This window comes from Phaseolus vulgaris, chromosome 10 (assembly GCF_000499845.2).
Source record: "Phaseolus vulgaris cultivar G19833 chromosome 10, P. vulgaris v2.0, whole genome shotgun sequence".
In the NCBI taxonomy this organism is placed as follows: Eukaryota; Viridiplantae; Streptophyta; class Magnoliopsida; order Fabales; family Fabaceae; genus Phaseolus; species Phaseolus vulgaris.
The window spans coordinates 43,944,079-43,964,663 of NC_023750.2; the positions used below are offsets into that span (position 1 = coordinate 43,944,079).

Genomic DNA, 20,585 nt, shown 5'->3' on the forward strand with positions numbered 1-20,585 from the left:
TATTATTTATATTAGAGGGAGTTTAAAATTTAAGATTTATTATTTTAAAAGTGAAAAATGTTTAATTATGATAATTAAATTTTTATTTTTAAGTTATAAGAATTAAAATATAAATAAAAAATTAGAACGTGTAACTTTGTTATTAGAGTAAAATTTGTGAATAGATTTCTTTTGTTATGTTTATGCACCATATTAGAGAGAGTCTTAGATTTAATATTTGAATTTTATATAAGATTTATGATTTTAAATTTTTCATATTTATGCACATCGCTTTCAATTTTAAATTGCCACGCCAAAAACAATCATATCATAAAAAAGAAAATCAATCATATCATAGATAAATCCACCAAACATTGATTTCGTTTCACATCTTCACTATTTCTTATTGTGATAAACGATATTTATATATGATTCATAGAATCAAGGAAAAAAAATTATTATAAAAGATATAATAAATGATGATAGAAAAAAGATAGATACATACAAAAGTTCTTGTTACCTTTTAAATCATTGTGATTATACTTTTTAAATTTCAAAATTAGGTCAATTAAATTTATCATCATACATTGCAACAATACAACTTCAATGAATTTTGATACCGAATTTTGTTCAATGAACTTAATACTATTAAACACAATTGCCCATTTTTTTTGAAGACTAAAATTATTTATTATGTTATGATATTTGAGAATTTAACTTAGAACTAAATCTTTAAAAAGTATAATTTATTGTTATAAATATCCATCTAAAATCACTGTATAATATTTGATTATTTTTGTAGTTTCTAATTCAGGATAATTTATGCTAGATTGTAGTTTGGATTATGTTTCTTCTTCTTTTGTTCTTTTAACAAAATAATAATAATAATAATAATAATAATAATGGCACACAAAACAAATTTCACTGTTATGAATCGTAATCTAATCGTAATATAAAGAAGAAACAGCTTGGAAAATGTTGTAATATTTAGTCAAATGAGTTTTATATGTAAACATATTTAACTAACAAGTTGGTTGAAGAATGAGAATGTCTTATTGTTATTTAAAACAGTAAAATAACAACTTATATTTTATTTAAAATTGTTTTATTAAGTTCTTAAAGTATTTTTTATTTTAACAAGTTATTTGTTATTACTAACTTTTTTAAATTTTTTTTAATTGGTCAGTCAACTTACTCTTAAGAAGAAAATAAGCAAGATAAGTCGACACGTTGAAAAAAATGTTGAAAAGATAGAATTTTCTTTTTCTATTTTATATTTATTGTACTTGAAATTCTTAGAATTTATTTTCCCTATAATTTTAGGTACAATTACTATTTGTAGACTAAGTTAATTTGAGTTTAATTTAGTCCCAAAACAACACAAGCAAGAAAATAACGAATCACGTGTAACCATTAAAGTCAATTCAAGCAAAAAGTACAAGGTGAAGTTCATCCTAGTTCAGCAAGAAGATGACAATGGAGACTTTATAAGTGACACTTTTTCTTTTCTTTTATTCTTTAATTTATGTTCTACTCTTCTTCGGTGTGGAATGATTGACTTGCATGTTCTCATAAATTCAGGTTCATTTTATGATTCATAGAAGATTTCACTTGTGATCTAATTGAGTTATGTTCTCAAAGCCTATTTGATTTTTATATATAAACTATAAAGTAGATATCTAAGTTTATATTATATTTACCACCACCTCACTAATGATGGTAAAAGAATTATTTTCTCACATTGGTAGATGACAACACTCTTTTTCATGGGCTTGATACAAAACAATCAGAAGCTACAATATTAATCCTGAATTTCTTCGGACTGATGCAGTCACAGTTTGAGTTTTCATCAAAACCATAAGATCACCCAACAAAGAACCATCATCAGTTTTCATGTGTCCAAAATACCAGAACATGTATTCAACATAAATTTTCTAGACACTTTCTCCAGTTGCAAATTGTACAATAGTCATAGTGTTCTTTCTGTTGCAGCTGTCCAAAATGTTCCATATTACAATTGGATATCAATAACACTTTTGAATAGAGATTTAGCTGACTTGTAGGTTACATAGGCCCAGCTATGGTCTTCCACAAGCTTGAAGACAATGGTTTCATACACTCTCCACTACCTTGCTTGACAATGGCTTCACCAATCTGAAAGAGAATGATAGATACCTATTCACTATTGATTGTGGTCAATCACCAGTGGTTTTCCTAGCTTACCTCAAGTTCTCAAAGACATAAACATAATCCTAGCCCTCCGAAATAAAGAGAAGTTGACACAGATTCAGCATTTACTCCAAAATCTGTTCAAGCTAAAGGCTGTTCTTGGGGACCTCAAAACTTCTCAGGACTAGAGTTTGGTAAAGGCTTTTCTCGAAGCTAATTCTCACCCTTTCTCTACTGGAAGATACAGGATTTCCTAGGGGCCAACTACTTTCTCTGACTATAGATCCCAACCCTCCAATTAAATGGGACAGCTGGTGATGTATTATTGGAAGATTCATTATTATACAGACAATTGATTGGTCGTTTAATGAACTTATCGACCTCAAACCTGACACATATGCAGTCAATAAACTTGGTGAGCTTAAGTCAGCTCCAACATACACTCAAATACAGGCTGTCCATCATGTCCAAGCCAAGGAATTCTATAGTCAATTCAATAGGATTCAACCCCACAGCATTTGGTGATGTGAATCGGGATAATTGCCCAGAAAGAGGAGATCTACCATGGGATTTTGTCTTCCTAGGCCGATCCTTAGTGTAGTGGAAATCCATGAAACAACCAATAGTCACACATTTATCAGTTTAGGTGGAATAAATGGCAAAAGTGGCTTGTGAGCTGCTGTGGCTCACAGATGACTCCTCTCCAACTTGGGAATCACAATCCCATCGACAATAGTGTTTTGTGACAGTCAATCAACTACTCACTTAGCATCAAATCCAGGACATGCTGAGAAATCTAAACAAGCAGACACAAATTCACATTATATCCAGGAACATGTTGCCTTGGGCTTTCTTAAACTAATGAAAACTCAACTTGAACTGACAAATCTTGTTACCAAACTCCTTCAAGCTGAAATTTCAGGCCTCACCAGTCCAAGTTGGATACAATATATATCTACCTCTCTACCTACTCGAGGCAGAGTATTAAGCCTAGATAGATTAACACTGTCAATAGTTATGTATTCCAATTTTCATTCAGCTACATTTAGCCTGGGTACTTGGGTTTGGTTGTGATAGTGCAGATGAACTCAGCTCTACAAAAGTTGATTGAAGGAGAGGTTTCATTTTTCACCAATATATCTCCTAAGTTTGGAAGAGATCACTACATTACATTTCTGTAATAAAACAAAAACAAGACCCAATAAATAAATTATCTCAAACCCCAAGAACAAAACCTAAGGATTTCATATTCCAAAGACCACATCTTAAAACCCTATTCTTCATCCAATCCAAAAATAACAACATCTGCCGTCATCACTGCTATACATATATATGTAAATTGCAACCGATAAGCTAAAATAATAACAATAACAATTCTGATACAAGCAAAAGATAACTTAGAATATGCCTTTCCACAATTCCCACAACTCTATGGAGATGTACTATATTTCGAAACGAAATTACAGCTACTCACAGCAACTTCAAAAGCTTCCATAAGATCGGATGATAAGAACCATACTTTAAAACAACGACGTCTCGAATTAATAAAGAAAGAAATAAATAAACATATACTAGGGACCTTTATTCATGATACAGAAAACTGTGACCTAAAAAATAGCAGAGAAGTCTCACCCAGCAGAAGCTGCAGCACATGGAATCACATTCAGAAGATAATGTCCTCATCTTTGTCACCCACAGACAACAAATTAGAGGAATTGTAAGAAACTGCTTTGCGCAGAGGGAGATTAGTCTCAACCTTCTGCAACAGCATCTGCTTCTCAATCTCCCTCTTCTTATATCCCTGAATCTTCTTCAGCCTGAAGAAATCCTCCCTCTCGAGCTCATCCAACTCCCCCTTGATGTAACTAATAGTATTCTCCAACCGCGGCTTCACCACATTCTCCAGAGCGTTAACCCTACGATTCGTGGTCTTGATAGCCTCATCGAGAGTGAGGAACGAGGTCTGAAGCGAGGCGAGCTCGACGAGAACCTCGATGGCCTTGATGTAGGCAACGCGGCACTGCTGCACCTGCTGGCCGCCCCGCGCCAGTCCGGTGAGGTCGTTCTTGTTGGCGTCAGCGTCGGAGGTGTAGTCGAACTTGGGGAGCTTGACGCCGGCGACGTTTTCCTGGCGCGAGCGGACGCGGAGGGAGGCTTCCCGGACGTTCTCGAGGACGACGTGCTTGATATTGTCGCCGGCGACGTACTTGGCCTCGGTGAGCGCGAACGACGAGGTTTTCATGATATCGCCCATGGATTCCTTCGTGGTCACGATCTTCTTCAGGATCTGGCGGAACTGCACCGTGAGCGCGTCGCTCTTCTTCTTCAGGAGCGCATGGCCGCGCGTGGCTCCCACCAGACGCGCCTTCACCACTCCCAGCATCGTCACGGTGGGGACCACGTTCAGACGCTGCGTTTGCCCCGACATCGTGCCTTTCAACGATCACAATATCTGATCGATCAACGCGCAGTACAATTCGCGTGAGGATAATCGCGATCGGAGAAATTGAAAAATGAATTGAAGGTGTAACCGGTGACTTACCTGTCACACAGGGAAGGAAGTTGCCGATGGAGATCCACAGCAAACACAATGATCAAGAGAGAGACTGTGTTTAGTGTCTATCTCTGCGCGCGTTTCGATCAAAACTTTTTTTTTTTGGATTCCAATAATGGGCTTTCAATTACATCTACGACACCTATTGGGCCTTCTTTATTACATCTACGACACTTATTGGGCCTTTTTTATTACATCTACGACACTTATTGGGCCTTCTTTATAGCCCAAATTTAAAAGAAGGCCCGTTCTTTAGCCTCTTTTGTATCTATTCCTGGAACCTAGCAAAACTCAAATAAATCTTTGTTGTAAACGAATTGATTGCACCAGAAAAAAAATAATAACACACACAGTTGTATTAATTTGAATTTGGTTGCTTATTTTGGTGGTATTTTAAAGTATAAAAAAATAAATATAATGATATTTTTGGGTAAAAGAATTGTAGTAAATGTTTTGTAATATTGTTATTATTTTCTTTACATTTTTTTCATTTATCTGAATACAGTTAAGTATTCACCATTTATCTATATATAGACAAGCAGAAAATAAAATCTAAAAATCTAAGATATACAATTATACAATAAACCATCAAAAACAAAATTAGTTAATAATTACATGTTTATTTTAAAAAATTATATATAATAACAAAAACACAAATTCTATGCGATCAAAATATTATTAAATTTACTGAATCTGATGTTCTATATTTTATAATATTCTTTCATATATATATATATATATGTGTGTTTTTTTTATTCTTAGGAAGTAATGTTGTAGGGAAGGAGCTATCCTTATTTTTTATACTCTTCTAGTCTTTTGGTCTTTAATTTTGTCATAATTTTGATTTTCTTGACAAGAATACTTGTAAAGACACTATGATACTCAAATCAGTTTTAAGGATACATTGGATAAAAATTCATTAGTTTCATTATAACTATGACTTTGGACCTTAAGATGTTATGGACTAATACGACCTAATTGAGTTCAATTTGTCCGCTAATCATAGTTTATGTGAAATTATTGTGTATTATATATTTAATGGTATTGTTAATTAATTTGCGATATGTAAGACAGAATGTCTAAAAGACCGACTAACCGAATTATTTACGTGTATGTGCATACTCGACCTCCTGAAAATACACTTGATCCCAAACTCAAACATTTATGGAGAGTTTAAATTTTTAAAGGACATTCTTGAATACGAGATATTTATAATCCATGCCTTTTTTATTTTTGAAAAATATTATTATTGTTGGTAAATAATTCAAAGGACTTAACCAAAATATTCTTATTTTTAATAATAAATTGATATTTATAATATTCTCATTACTCACATGAAAAAATCATGTTTGATACATTAGTGTATGAGTGGGAGTAACAAGATGAATAAATAGTATAATAAATACTTTAACTTATATCCATCATTACCCCATTTTTCACACGACCAATTTGCAAATTTCTAATTCAGATTCACACTATATAATATTATGGTCCTTATCCAAGGTGTTAGTTGGAGGACTTGTTAAAGTATAAAACAAATTAACAAAACCTTAAAAAACAAAAACACCACGATTTAAACCACAAAATTCTTAATTTATCATTGCTTTGTTTCTATTACAGGGAAAAAGGTTTTTGCAACATTTTGCTGTTCTCACTCTCACTGTTCCTTTTTCGGCACTGGTCATTTATTTAATTATATTGAAATTTAGGACAAAAATGTTTTTGTTGTTCTGTCACTGCCGCATTTGAAGACCTCATAAACAAACCCACTTGATTAAATTGGTCCTATTCTGTGAATTTAATTTTCCTACATTTATGAGCTTAGGAACATTTTTAGAGAAACCACTTTTAATATTAATTATTTTTAACATTCTTTATATCAATTTTAAGAGTCCGAGTTATTAATATAAAATAATGATTTCACGTTGAAATTTATTAATCAAAGAAATTATTTTCTTTCAAAATAGGTTATTAGTAATAAGTATTGGTTAAAAAGTTAGTAAATAAGAGAGTGGATTGTGATGAAAAATAATTAAGATGATGGGTAGTGATGAATTTTTTCCTATAATTTTGTTTTGTATTTTGAATTTGAATTCCTTTGAGACATATTGTGTGGATGAGGAAAAGGATAAGAATAGGTGCAGGGAATGAGATGGTATTAAGTTAGGGAAAACGTGAAGAATAAAATGGAATAAATAAGAATAAAAGGTGGCAAAGAAATTGACAAAAATTATAAAATAAAAGAGAAGCCGACACATAGCGTTGACTGGTATGAACAAATAATCTGTGGGACATTGCGTTGAATATGTTTTTCTCACGTCATGCATGCCATCACTTTGTGCTCTTTTTTCTTCAATTATAACTTAGTATAAATGCAAAGTGAATAAGATATTATGTGAAATTAGTTGTATAATTGTTGATTTATTGGTTTTTGTTTTTTTTAATTTTTTTTTTTGATTGTTGACGTTCGGGCGAAATTGATTTGAAAAAGGTACTCTGACTATCAAGTAAGTACTTTGTATAAAGAGTGTATATTTGTAAAACTGATATTGATTAAAGCTTATCTTACGTATACTTCTGTAAAGGGTTTATTTATTTACAGTGTGTTTATTTATGGACCCTTGTTGTGATGGATTGAATATCAGTTATTCACAGATGTCTAGCGTGATCTCTGATTTATAGGGAAGTATATAAGTATATTGATATATTTAAAAAATATCTTCAATATCTTTCAGTTACTCAGTGTTTGACTGATTTTTTTGGAGATGTCATCTACATTATCCAGGACATGATTATGATTCATGAAGAATTCTCAAAACTGTCATTAATATTGTTTATTAAGTGCCTTAAAGTATATTTTAACATGATCAATTGGTTATCGAAATCGAAATTAACTCGTTAAATATCGACTAATATATTAACCAATACAAAATATAAGAAATAAAAGCTAAGTCAACTTTAGCACACAATAAATTAGCATTCAGATTTTTAAATACCAATTTTCGTGCTTGTGTGATTCTTTATCAGTGAAATGCTTGCAACTTTACGTTTTTCTTTCTCTTTTTGAAAAAAAAAAGTATTTTTCACAGTAAATAAACATAAAATAATGTTTTAAACTCTAAGATAAGAAATCATTGACCGAACATAGATTCTTATCCTGTACAAATTGCACGTACGTAAGATAAATTATAATTTATCTTAATTATAAGGTTACCTTTGTTAAAAATTGTGAACCTGGTTGACTAATTAAATCATGCAATGAATAAACTCATTGAGGATATTTATAACATTCCTAAAGAATTGTGTATGAAGGAATCACATTGACGTGTATTAAAATTGAAGTTTAACAGTTAAGTACGTTAGATAATTATCTATCTAACTAATTTTTAATCGAAGTATATTTTGAGTTTCTCGTTTCATGAGAAGACAAGATAAAACTTAAGAAGAATTATAAAAAAAATATTTATAGATAGAATATGCAGAAATAGAGGAAATAAAAAAGGTTAAATATGACGTGGCAAGCTATGGTAACTGAGTTTGAGGGAATGAATGAAAGAGCCGACATAAGTTGACAAAGTCAAACAAAAGTCTCTCTGAGGTCAAATAATGTGTGATTGGTTCCATTGTTTCATTTGAAAACCAAAATGCTACACTGTTTCTGTCTCTCTGTACCTAGTTGCATGCACCAATCAAATCTCTATTGTCATCCAAACGAAACCACCAAAGGGTCAAAGAAACCACTTGTTCTCACACGTATGCTCTTCAACCAAATTTTTTTGTATAACATGTAAATAAATTTTAATTTATGAAAACTATTAACATTCATTATACATCACACAAAATTGTTTGAGGTTATAATGATTGGTGTTGTGAGAAAGTTTGTATTGGCTTCTATTTCTAGAAAATTTGTGATCCATTAAATAAGTTATAATTGTATAGATAAAATGAGCCTAAATAATATTGGAAGTGGTTGTATAATTACTGACATGTCTATTGTTTGGTCGTTTTTTTCTTCCCACTCTAAGTCTCATTTTTTAATTGTTAGTGCTGAGTTGAGATTGATTTGAAAAAGTACTCCGATGATCAAGTAAATACTCGATTTACAAAGTCTATATTAAGAGCTGCTGATTAAAAACTTACCTTATATTTTTGTAGATGATTTATTTATAGTGTTTAGTCATTGACGGTTGTAATGGGTCAAATCTATTATATATTAGTGTTAGCTTATTTTTAAAAAGATTCTTTTTCGAGATGTTACCCAAATTTGATGGGACGTATCCCGTATTTTTAGGGAGTCTTGTAACTGCCTTAATTGCTATTTACTATTTACTGTAGCTATTTTAAATATGTCTTCAACCGGTCGATGAATCATCATCGAGACCGAATGACATGGTTGGTCTGATACTGACCGTTATGTTAATGATTATTTTTGAAGTTCTAGAGAGAGAGAAAGAAAGAAAGACCTTCTGGTTGAAGTTGAACGAATCCATTTGTTTTTTCAAGGGCATGTGTTGAGAAGGAAGACCATAAAGATTTGAATTCAAAAGGAGTAATTGTCTATAATTGGGTGCTGTAATTAAATGGACGTGGACATGGAGAAGTCCATGACTATGAATGTGCCGCAAACAAATTTTCTGGATTTGGTTTTCTAGCTTCAATTCAGTGGATTGACTTGTTGCCTTCATACCCGTCTCACTCCTTCTCTAAGTCTCTCACTTTTTATTATTCTGGTTAAAATAAATTCTGCATAGAATTTATTTTTGTACTGTACCAGTCAAGACTGGACGATCAAATAGGAGTCCAATGTTCGGTCAAGGCCGACCGACACCACCACATCCTAAGAAAATTAGCAAGGTTAATCAACAACTAAATATTAGGTAATATGTTCTTAATTACGTCCATATCCTTAATTCGGCCAAATAACAAAAAAACTCGTGATAATCATATATGTAGGCACAAGAATCAGGTACGTCATCATTATACACTAAATATACCAAGTGAATATCAAAATCTCACTTGAACGTCGAAGTATCTTTATCATCAACTTTGAGTTCACAGAGACGAGAGATAAAGAGATAAGAGGAGTGAAATAAATTCAAGTAGAATTCCCTTACTTCCAATCCTATTTGAGAACATCAATAAAAACCTACAATTTTTTTTTTATTTCAAATCAAATACTTATCTACTATTATCATGCAAAACACACAATTTCACATAATTACCATTTCTTAAATCTTGTGTGGTATTCTCAGGATATGATAGCACCACACGAAACCTCTTAATTAGCACCCATTTTTTTTCATTTACTTACTTAATTAATTAATTATTACCCCTTAAAACAATATCCATTATCTGAATTTTGCTGTTCTCTCTTCTATGCTTATTTATCAGCACGATCAATCAAAAGCAAATGAAAATTTATAAATAAATATCACAAGACTTTATAAATATTATTTTTTGTTAAGAATTAAAACAGAGATACGCCAAACTTTGTGCCGCGATTTCTTCTTTGGCAAGAGATTTTCGCGTGAAAATCGTTAAGAAAGTCAATTTTTTATTTTGCTAATTTCTTCGTCGATCATTTCATATAACTTACCTGTAATTATATTATGTATTTATATATTTTATTCACTTTTGTTTTAATAATTTTTTATGCTCAGTTTTGCATATAAATTAAATGGTTACATTTAATATTTATCACGGTGAGAACAAATTATATTCTAATATATATATGTACAGAGGCAGATTAAATCTAAAAAAAATTAAAATTAGTTATATATTAATATTATTACCTAATACTGTCACTGAATTGTTTTTGTTAATTTAAACATGTTTAAAGTTGTTAATAATTTTTTTAGGGTTACCTTTTTCTAAAGTATTCTTTAGAAAGTGGAGGACTTGATTAAGAAAGACCGCACCCAAAACATGACTTGGTGCATCGTTGTGACTGAATTGTCACATTAATTAGTGAAAGGTCAAATATAACCTTATTTACAAACTAATTTCTACCAAAAAGTAAAAGCACTTTTTTATTTGACGATGATGTTTCTACTTTTTACACCTTCTCCATTTAATTACTTTCACCACACACTGATACATAGATATACATGATCTCTAAAATATGAATACGAATCTATATATTATATAATTATAAATTATATAAATTGATAAATAAAAATTTATATATAAAAGTATGTTTCAATCTTTTAGTAAAAAGATAGAAAGATGTTTCTCATGACTGGTTCAAAAGGATTTATTTCTTATTTTTGTAATCATAATAAAAACCTATATAATAAATTTAAATTTTTAGAAAATTAGTGTATTTTTTATTTTTTAAATTGTGTCAAAATCGTGATAGAATTATTAGAAATTCAACAATTATTTTTTGAATTAGAAACTTCATCGATACGTGTGTTATATGAGTGTCCTACTTATATCGATGTCTGATACGAGTATCTTACTTACATCGATATTTGATACGTGTGTCCGATACAAATACACTATTTAAGAAAGATGTCCGAATATAATATAATAAGTGAGAAAAGTGCCTCTTGACCTTATAGAAAGTAAATAAATAATTGAAGTGTGGCCTTAGAAAATAGGTTATAATAGATGGAACGTGGAAAATGTTTGAAATAGCTAAAGTGAAAACAGAGAAAGAAGGGGCCACATGCAGAGAACCCCCACAACTTCAAAACAACAAAGCACTTGCCTTCGGTCAACACACTTATCTTTTCAATTTTTCATTTTTCTATACTATGAAAATTAAGTTTTTCATTTATATAATTTAGGGTCAACTTATAAATTTACATAATTTTAATTAATTTTTTATATTGAATATCCAAAAGATCTTTTTAAAATATTTTGTTATTTTATTTTTACTATCAATAGACCTAAATTATCGTTATTTTTTTTGTCTCTAATTTATTCATCAACTTCTTTAATATTCTTCCAAACTTGTGGGTCAAGAGTGAGTTGACAGAAGAATTAAAAAAAACATAAATAACCATTATATGATCTTATTAAAAAATAAATAGAGTACATAGGTAACTGTAAGAAATTGAAAATAAATGCATAGCAAAGATCTTAATCAAGTTCAGGCGACACATTGGCCCATTGAACCCACAATTTATTAAGAATTGATTTAATGAAGAGGTTTGGTTTGACTTGGAAATCAAATTTCCTTATGAAGAATTCACCTCAGAGCATATATAATATTTTAATTTAAAAATGGATCCACAGATCTTATCTCTTATCTGCATAAGAGATAATAAACACTGAGACAAAAATTAATACGTATTTTACGAGTCGATATATGATACGTGTGTTCAACTCATGAAGTATCGAGCTTTATAGTTTTTTTGGACTTCTAGTACTTATCTCTTATCTGCATAAGAGTGTTAAAAGGTAATAAATACTGACACGAAAACTGATAAGTATGTCTATTGAAAAAGAAAAATATTTATCATGATTATTGAAGAGATGTGCTAGAATTGTATTAGAATTGTCAAAAATTTATTAAATATTTTTAAAATTAAACACTTCATCGATACGTATTTTATGAGTGTCGATATATTATACGTGTTCAACTCATGACGTACAGAGCTTCATAGTCTCTTTTGGACTTCTAGTACTTATCACTTTGAGTTAAAATTAGAAACAAAACAAAGAAAAGAAAAAAAAACAGGAACAGAACAGCTTCATGGTTAATTAATGTTGGGGCCAGATCTTTAAATAAGCAAGTGGCTTTTATTTCGCATGTGTCTGTTTCCACTCAGTTTCCTTCTTCAACTTGAGTTCCTATAGTGCTGCCTGCGCTACCTACTCTATATATATGCTTCTTCTTCCTTCCACCTTCTGAAACTTTAGCCATTCATCTCCTTCCAATACACTAAACTAGAAACAAAGAAAAAAAACCAGTTGGGTTGGTTTAGATTTGAGCAACAGCTTTGCTACTTGTTTGAGTTTTGTTGCAGATGGATTGTTCATCATGGATTAACACTTCCTTGGATCTCAACATTAATCCACGCAGAGTTCATGAAGATGTTCCCGTGAGTATATATAAAAATAAAGATCGAATAATATATGCCATTCTTCTTGTGAAGAAGCTCTTATGGGAAAAGCTTTCATTCAGAATATTGTAGTTTGATATATATATATGGAAGTAGCTCATTCATTGTCGTGTGTTGATTTCAGAAGGAGGTAGAAAGCAAGCTTTTCTCGTTGGGAATGCCCAAGTTTAACGTGGAAGAAGAGGTTAGTTCAGCCACTTAATTGTTTCTTTCTTAACTTCCTTCAAGATCCTATTTTAGAATAGTTTGTTATTTGTTTGATGATGTTCCCTGAGACAAGGAATGGTCTTCAGGATCAAATTCTATGAATGATTCTAACATGGATAATGCTATTGGCAACATTTCAGTGTACTAATGAGTTGGAGGAGGAACTGAAGCGGGTGACAGCAGAAAACAAGAAGTTGGGTGAAATGCTCTCTGTGGTGTGTGAGAACTACAACACTTTGCGAAGCCATTTGATGGAATATACGAAGAAAAATGGTGAAAAAGAGACCAGCCCAACATCAAAGAAAAGGAAGTCTGAAAGCAGCAACAACAACAATAGTATTTGTGTTATGGGGACTAACAATGGAAACTCCGAGAGCAGCTCCACTGATGAAGAATCTTGCAAGAAACCGAGGGAAGAAACCATCAAACCAAAAATTTCGAGAGTTTATGTCAGAACCGAAGCTTCTGACACTACCCTTGTAAGACTTTCTACACTCTCCCCATTCACTCACTATTGGGTTATTAGGCATAGCAAATAGCATAGAATATTTAGGAGTAACTGTTTGACAGGTTTTTCATTGTATGTGGTTTCAGATTGTGAAAGATGGATACCAGTGGAGGAAATATGGGCAAAAGGTGACCAGAGATAACCCTTGTCCAAGAGCATATTTCAAATGCTCTTTTGCTCCAAGCTGCCCTGTCAAAAAGAAGGTAAATATAAGTAGGATCTGGTTATTCACATGGTAGTAGTAGGGTACTGGATCTTAAGCTAAGTTGCTTTTGCTTATTCTTCTTCTTCTTTTTCTGGTTATTCAGGTGCAAAGAAGTGTGGATGATCAATCTGTTCTGGTGGCTACTTATGAAGGAGAGCACAATCATCCCCAAGCTTCTTCCCAAATGGAGGCAACATCAGGTTCTGGCCGTAGTGTGACCCTTGCTTCAGTGCCTTGTTCCGCATCTCTCAGCACTGCAACTCCAACACTTGTTACCCTTGACTTGACTAAATCTAAGGGTAGCAACAACAATTTCAAGAGCACAAGAACTAAAGTAGATTCACCTAAAGTAAAGCAGGTTTTGGTGGAACAGATGGCAACTTCTTTGACCACGGATCCTAATTTCAGAGCAGCACTTGTTGCTGCCATCTCAGGAAGATTGTTGCACAATTATTAAATGGAAATTTGGTTGATGTTGCTAATTTAGTGTCAAACGTTTAAGTATATTCCAGAAAATAGAGATCATTCTTCAGAGCATAGGATCTCTCTATGTAAATACAACATGGAAGGCTGGCACATCTTTGATCTTTCAAGTGGAAAAAAGTTCTGCTAAGGATACCATGTTGAGCTGATTGAACAACAGAAAATCAAGTTCTGCACCACCCATCTGCCTCATCATGATGGTAAAGATTTAGCAAGCCTTTTTTGGACAATATATCTAGGATACCTCGGAGTAGGTTGTAGTAAACTTTATCAGAGATATTTCATACACTGCATCTTTACGGGTTTTGAATTTCTACTCCTTATTCTTCCACCACTCATTGTCTGGCAAGCCTATAACTCCATGTTTAACTGTACAGACTCAGGATCCTAGTACTAGTTTTAGAATTTTATTTCGAGAAATTATCTTATACCTTGATCAAGTATTGTAAGTGATAGTTTGTAACTCAAAACATGGAAGAAAGAAAAAAGAAAATCTGCATGATTAGAGTTTTGGACTATGATTGAATTTTTTTAGTAGTGGTTCCTAATAATTGAGTTTGAAATTGATTCAGTTTTGGACTCATTTAAATTGATCATATAATTCTCATAACAGTGTCTAGTTTTCTATAAAGGTCATTGAAATATAATTTCAAGCAGTCCATGCGCGTTATACAAATTAGAATGATTGTTTATTGAAAGCAAATTGCCACTCAAACAATAGTGTAAGCAAAAATCACCCTTTACGATGAACTGTTGAGGGTTTCAAATTTGAATAAAATATGGTAAAGAATCATTTTGGGTTACAAGGATTTCAAATGTGATTTTGAGACTTCCTAGTGAAATCATGAGCTTACCAAGGCAATATTTTAACTCTGATTTCCTGAAATTAGGTAATCCTGAAGTGTTCAAACATTAGTTAGAAAAGTCCAGCACTGTTCCTTGATGACCACTGACCAAGTAGGTAATGCAGAGCATAGTTGACGGTAAGACGGCGAAGACTTAGAAAGCAAAGTGCCAAAGTGAAGAAAAATTCTCAAGGGGCATGCTTGGTCTGGTCCCAATCATAGGATAAAGACCTAAAAGGAACTATTCATGGCCACAAAATAAAATAAAGGGAAAGTGAAGACAATTGCAACTATGGCTACTTAATATATCTTTAATACACAAGAACTTGAAGAAATGCCAAAGGTCATTTACTCATTTTTCTCTTCAAATACAATGCAACTAACTGTCTTCTGGCTATTTCATTCACATATGTATCGATTTTGTACACTCCACAATCTACTCATCTCCCCTTACAACTACTTGATTAACCACCATGTGATCTTTTTACTCAAAGCCATTGTAGTACTACTTAGAGGTGAAATTCATTTTGTTCACAGCCAGCAACAGACCCACCTCAGTTGGCTCCTCGTTTGCCTTCTCTTTGACCTTAGAGTTGAGGGAGCTTTCGTTGGCCATTGCTTCTGCATTGGAGGCACACTCCTTGAATCTGAAGCAACTCATAAGGTGGTCATTTGTTAGGCCAGCAACTTGCATGAAAGTATAGATTACTGTTGGTCCAACACTCCTGAAACCTCTCCTTATAAGGTCTTTACTTATGACTTCAGCTTTTGGAGATTTCACAGGTACTTGGCGTGGGTACCTGAACTGGTTGACTATAGGCTTGTGGTTAACAAAGTTCCAAATAAATGTATTGAAAGATCCAAACTCTTCAATTACCTGTGTAGCAATGGAAAAAAAAGATGTGCTTAAAAAGAGAAAATAAGTAATGCCCTCAATGTTTGACTCTTATAAACTAAAAAAAATCATGATACCACCGCCCCTTAAAACAAGTTGATTTGAGAATTTGTCTTTCTTCTTCCCAAAGTCTTCTTTTCATAATATTCGTCTGTGGGTCAGGAAGCAGGTTTGTTCTTAAAATTTTCCAAGGTAGGTAGCAGAAAAGTTTGAAAAGTAAGGTAAGTGTATGAGTTGCTTCACTTCAGCAAGAGCCTTTTGATTCAGAAAAAATTATAAGAAAATTAAAATTGAAAGTTTTAGAATAAAAATATCAGATAGAGAGAGGTTTACCTTACACATCTGACGTGCATTTTCAATTATTGATCGCAACCTGAGTTCTGATAGCAATGAGTTTGCAGGACTTCCTGGTGCAGCTATTTTTTTCTCATTCATTCTAGAAACAGCACTAGGATCAAAATCCAAAAAGACTTCCCTGTGTTCATGAATACACTAGAACAGTTAATCCAAAACTACATGCCAAACATTTTGTGTATATTCCACACAAAAGATCTTCTGAATCAATAAAAAACAAAACGAAGCACAGAAAGGAAATATAACGAGGCAATTATTTAATGAGCAACCTTTTCAGATGTGTATGTCTCTAATATGCCAATAACATATTTAAATCCAGAAAATATATTTAAAAGAACAACATATACCGAAATAGCTGCCTTTTGTTAAGAATAGTAGGCCATGTAAGCTCAGCCAAGGCTCCAGAGAAGCTGAGCACCTCAAACAGTTTCCTGCAAAAACCGAATTTCAGCATTGAGACAGTACCCTCAACGAAGACTCTACCCTCAACGAAGCAAACCCACGTACCTGTCGTCATGAACAGGAACTCCCCACTCGTTGTCATGAAAAGCAGCATAGCATGGCTCTGAAACAAAACACAACTAGTTAGAAATAAAAAATAAAAAAATAAATTTGCAATTATATGTTACTGTACCCTTTTATTCCTATTTAAAATTCAAACATTCTATTTATCCTTCCACTCTAGGCTGTCACAGTTGGAATATCAATCAAGAAAAATAAGGTATATGCACTCAGTGAAATTCAGAAGCACTAGTAGTATATAATGTAAAGCCATTTCATAGAAATATGTCATGTGCGAAATTTTCACCTCAGTGTCCGAAGTTGAAGTCTTGAAGAATGACTGAATTTTAGTGATGCTAACAGGCACTAGAGTACATCTAACCGACTTGATTTTACCAAATTGACAGGAAAAAAGAGCAATAGTAGTAACTACTGTCTACTCCAGTGCAACAAAATAAACAATTTAAACAGCCTCAGACTTTAGTGGTAAGGACAGGGGCTAAATTCCAAAAACTACAAGGGAGAAGGTAAGGGAAGGAAAACCTTTTCATGCTATGAAACACAAACACTGACAACTGACCTGAAGCATTACACGGGTACATCAAATGCTAAAAATTGGAGGACACAAGTATGACACACACATAAGGAGTATATTAGGTGGGATGCTCTTAACGAGAAAAAGCAATTCCTGACCATACAACCATAAATGGATGGTCAAGATTATTTCTAAGTAAAACAATCTCAATCATCCATACATGGTTATAAAATCAAATATTAATTCTTACCTCTCACATTGTCACTAGATTCAATCTCTCTATAGTCTATATACTAACTTCATATATCATATTCAAGTCTGACATTATGCAAAAAAAATCCTAAACAAACTTTTCATGGTAAAACTATATATGCACAAATAAAATAAATAATTTATAAATTTGAAGACAATATGCCCATGCGGGATCTGAGTTGAAAAAAACAACTTTTAAATTGGAAACTTAGGAGATGCGTGTTAGATGAGAAGCCAATCTGTCATACAAGTGTCCGTAATAAACACTTGTCTGACATGCATATATAGCACCAAAATGGAGTGTTTGTACTTCAAAGTTAGCATGCAATCCGCGAGACATTGAAAGAATGTAGGAGGGTCGACCAGAGTTCAGGGAGATAATCTGTAGCAACATGATTTGAGTTAACTAGGCTAACTTCCAAACGGCTGATTTCCATATACCTAGCAAGCACTAATACAATAGGACATATACAACAAATTAACACAATTAAACGACGTGACAAGGTTATAATACAATATGTAAAAATAGTATTAAATTAATATAAAACACAAATCTTAAATCAAAAGAGAAAATTGATGTTTTAAATTGTGCAAATATTACTGTTGACGTTAAAAAATGTTTTGATTTATTTAGATTTTAGTACGGTATTCTCATTTGTATTGGTACAAAAAGAAATTACCAAAAATTCTAAAAATGAAGCTAGGATTTTGGAGTATCCAAAGTTTCCTTGAGGTGTTCAAGAGAAAGACACAAGAGTCATGGATAAGTCCGAGTACCCATAACCTGAGTTATACAAGAAGAAACCCCAATTCTAACAAATTGCAAACTTTAACTCTTCACCACTATGGTAAGCCATGTCACTTATTAAAGTATCTTCATATTGACAACTGTGCGTGAACAGAAATTGTTCATAGATTTACCAGATATACTTATAGTTTTACAGATAAGAAATCTACTGCTATATAATGATTTTAAATTTAAGTGTATATGAAAATTTTAAGGGAATCTACGTGAGTAACACTTGTTTCCTTTGTCAAGAAAATTGTTGGATATCCTATATCAACTAGAGATATAGTTAAACTATAAGTATATAATTGGGTGTAAATTTCACCTTACCAGCCAGTTTTGTGAGGTTAAGTTAGATTAAAAATCTACTTTCTATTATGGTATCAAAGTCTATTTTATCAAGGTTTATTGAACCTATTGGATCACACACAAATATTTAATCTCATGCTCGAGATGTTCAGTTCTCAGGGTGAGGGGTTGTCTGAAAGATCTCATATCAACTAGAGATATGACAAAGTCATAAGTACATAAGTGAATGCAAATCTTATCTTACAAACTAGTTTTGTGAGGTTGAGAATTTCAATAAGTGCATATTAATGCTAAAATTATGAATTGCTTTATATAAATAAAATACCCCAGAGATTTTAGGACACCTGTTCATAATGTTTGATTAAAAATGAACAGCAGAGAATGCAGAAATCTAATCAAGAGATCATAGTAAATAACAGAGATGAAACAATAGTTAGTACTATACTGTTTCATTATGCACTTCACTCATACATGGAATAAAATCTAAGCATATCAGGCTTCCAACCTATCAAAATTAGCAATGTTCTTGACATTGACACATGCAAGCAGTCATACATACACATAAAAGGACAAAATCGTGCATTATTTCCGAGTCAAATGACTAGTTAACTAACTAAACTGCTAAATGACAAGGAGGCTTACTAAAGCTTAAACACAGGAATATTCCTAAAAACAACGTGCTTACTTTCCTATCCTGAAATCTCTCACTTTGCACAATGCAGTCAATTACAAGTTTACAAGCAAATGCAGCTTTTGTAACATCTTTCTCTTCATTCTCCACACTCATACAAAGGGGAATACACAGCAAACATGAACACAAATCCATCGTTTCCAAATTCACACTCACGCCTCAAAATCCATACTAGCAATGTCAGACCCAACAATAGATCAAACAAATAAGGAACAAAGATACCTGTATTTGGTGTAACCCAAGCACACCGTTTCTTGCCCTCCAAGCTATCACTCAAATCGGCATCATCAGAACCACCCACATTGTCAATACTCACCTTATCCGTCTTGGGACCACACTGCTTCTTCCTCAACTGCACACTAACCCGACGAGCCACCTTCCCACTTGACGACGCGCCGCTACTATGAGTGGAGGAATCCGTCGACGACGCGTCGGAGGAGTACGAAGCGTTCATCGAAGACAGATTTTTCAGCACGGCCTGGTGACGCTCCTGCCGCCGCAAAATAAACGGCGGAGGAACGGAGATGCATTGCGGTGGCGCATTTGAATGCGCCACCGGCTTCTTCTCTGCTTCCGGCGTCGATTTCTTCACCGGCTTGCGTACGTCGACGGCGGCTCGGACCTTGTTGCCTGCCGGAACGAGCACCGGACGCGCGTCGGGGTCGGCGACCGCGACGTTCATGGATCGGACTCTGGGTGGGCCCGACATTGCAAACCCTGCACTCAAAAAACCTTCTTCTCGAACTCACTCTCAGGTCAATGCCGAATTCGAAATTCAAAATTTAAACTTTCTCAAAGAGAATAAAAAAGCTATTTGTTTTTTACGAGTAAAGGCTTGGGATTTTGAAATTTGAGTAGTGGGATTTGAATTTCAAATGCAAAACAAAACCAAACCCTAAAGGGAGTGTGAGAAGAACTCTTTCAGCTGCTTCGTGCTGGTAACTACTCGCTCTCTCTTACTGAAAAAGGTAGAAGCTTTAGATTGAATGTTTGTGTGGTTCAGTCATGGAAGCTGAAATGGGAGTGTAGAGTGCTGAGAAAGTTGCGGAGAAAAGCAAGAGTGAGAGAAAGTTAATGGGTGGGAGAAATTTTTTTTTTTTGTGAATGGAAATTTCTGATGGTAAGTTGGTGGTGAAAGCAACGAATCAAAAGGAGCGTGTTGTGTGAGAGAAAGAGACGAAGGGGAGAGGAAAGTTGAAGGGTCACCATTCAGGGAGTGACACGTAGGAAAGAGAAATT

General features: G+C 33.2%; 3 protein-coding genes across 3 annotated transcripts; 1 reads left to right on the forward strand and 2 right to left on the reverse strand.

Moving 5' to 3' along the window:
• Nucleotides 1-3,483: 3,483 nt before the first annotated feature.
• On the reverse strand, nucleotides 3,484-4,833 carry LOC137819576 (V-type proton ATPase subunit D). The gene is made up of 2 exons (XM_068623466.1): nucleotides 4,691-4,833; nucleotides 3,484-4,600 (listed from the first exon to the last, which is right to left on the reverse strand). The coding sequence occupies exon 2, from the start codon at nucleotides 4,574-4,576 to the stop codon at nucleotides 3,812-3,814; it is 765 nt and encodes a 254-aa protein (XP_068479567.1). The 5' UTR covers nucleotides 4,577-4,600; nucleotides 4,691-4,833; the 3' UTR covers nucleotides 3,484-3,811.
• Nucleotides 4,834-12,420: 7,587 nt separating this feature from the next.
• Nucleotides 12,421-14,695, forward strand: LOC137819292 (probable WRKY transcription factor 40). The gene is made up of 5 exons (XM_068623095.1): nucleotides 12,421-12,753; nucleotides 12,899-12,958; nucleotides 13,122-13,460; nucleotides 13,576-13,692; nucleotides 13,798-14,695. Exons 1-5 carry the CDS (start codon nucleotides 12,679-12,681, stop codon nucleotides 14,149-14,151), a joined length of 945 nt encoding a protein of 314 aa, XP_068479196.1. The 5' UTR covers nucleotides 12,421-12,678; the 3' UTR covers nucleotides 14,152-14,695.
• Nucleotides 14,696-15,348: 653 nt separating this feature from the next.
• Nucleotides 15,349-20,533, reverse strand: LOC137819291 (uncharacterized). The gene is made up of 5 exons (XM_068623094.1): nucleotides 19,569-20,533; nucleotides 16,779-16,836; nucleotides 16,619-16,702; nucleotides 16,251-16,392; nucleotides 15,349-15,899 (listed from the first exon to the last, which is right to left on the reverse strand). Exons 1-5 carry the CDS (start codon nucleotides 20,053-20,055, stop codon nucleotides 15,528-15,530), a joined length of 1,143 nt encoding a protein of 380 aa, XP_068479195.1. The 5' UTR covers nucleotides 20,056-20,533; the 3' UTR covers nucleotides 15,349-15,527.
• Nucleotides 20,534-20,585: the final 52 nt, after the last annotated feature.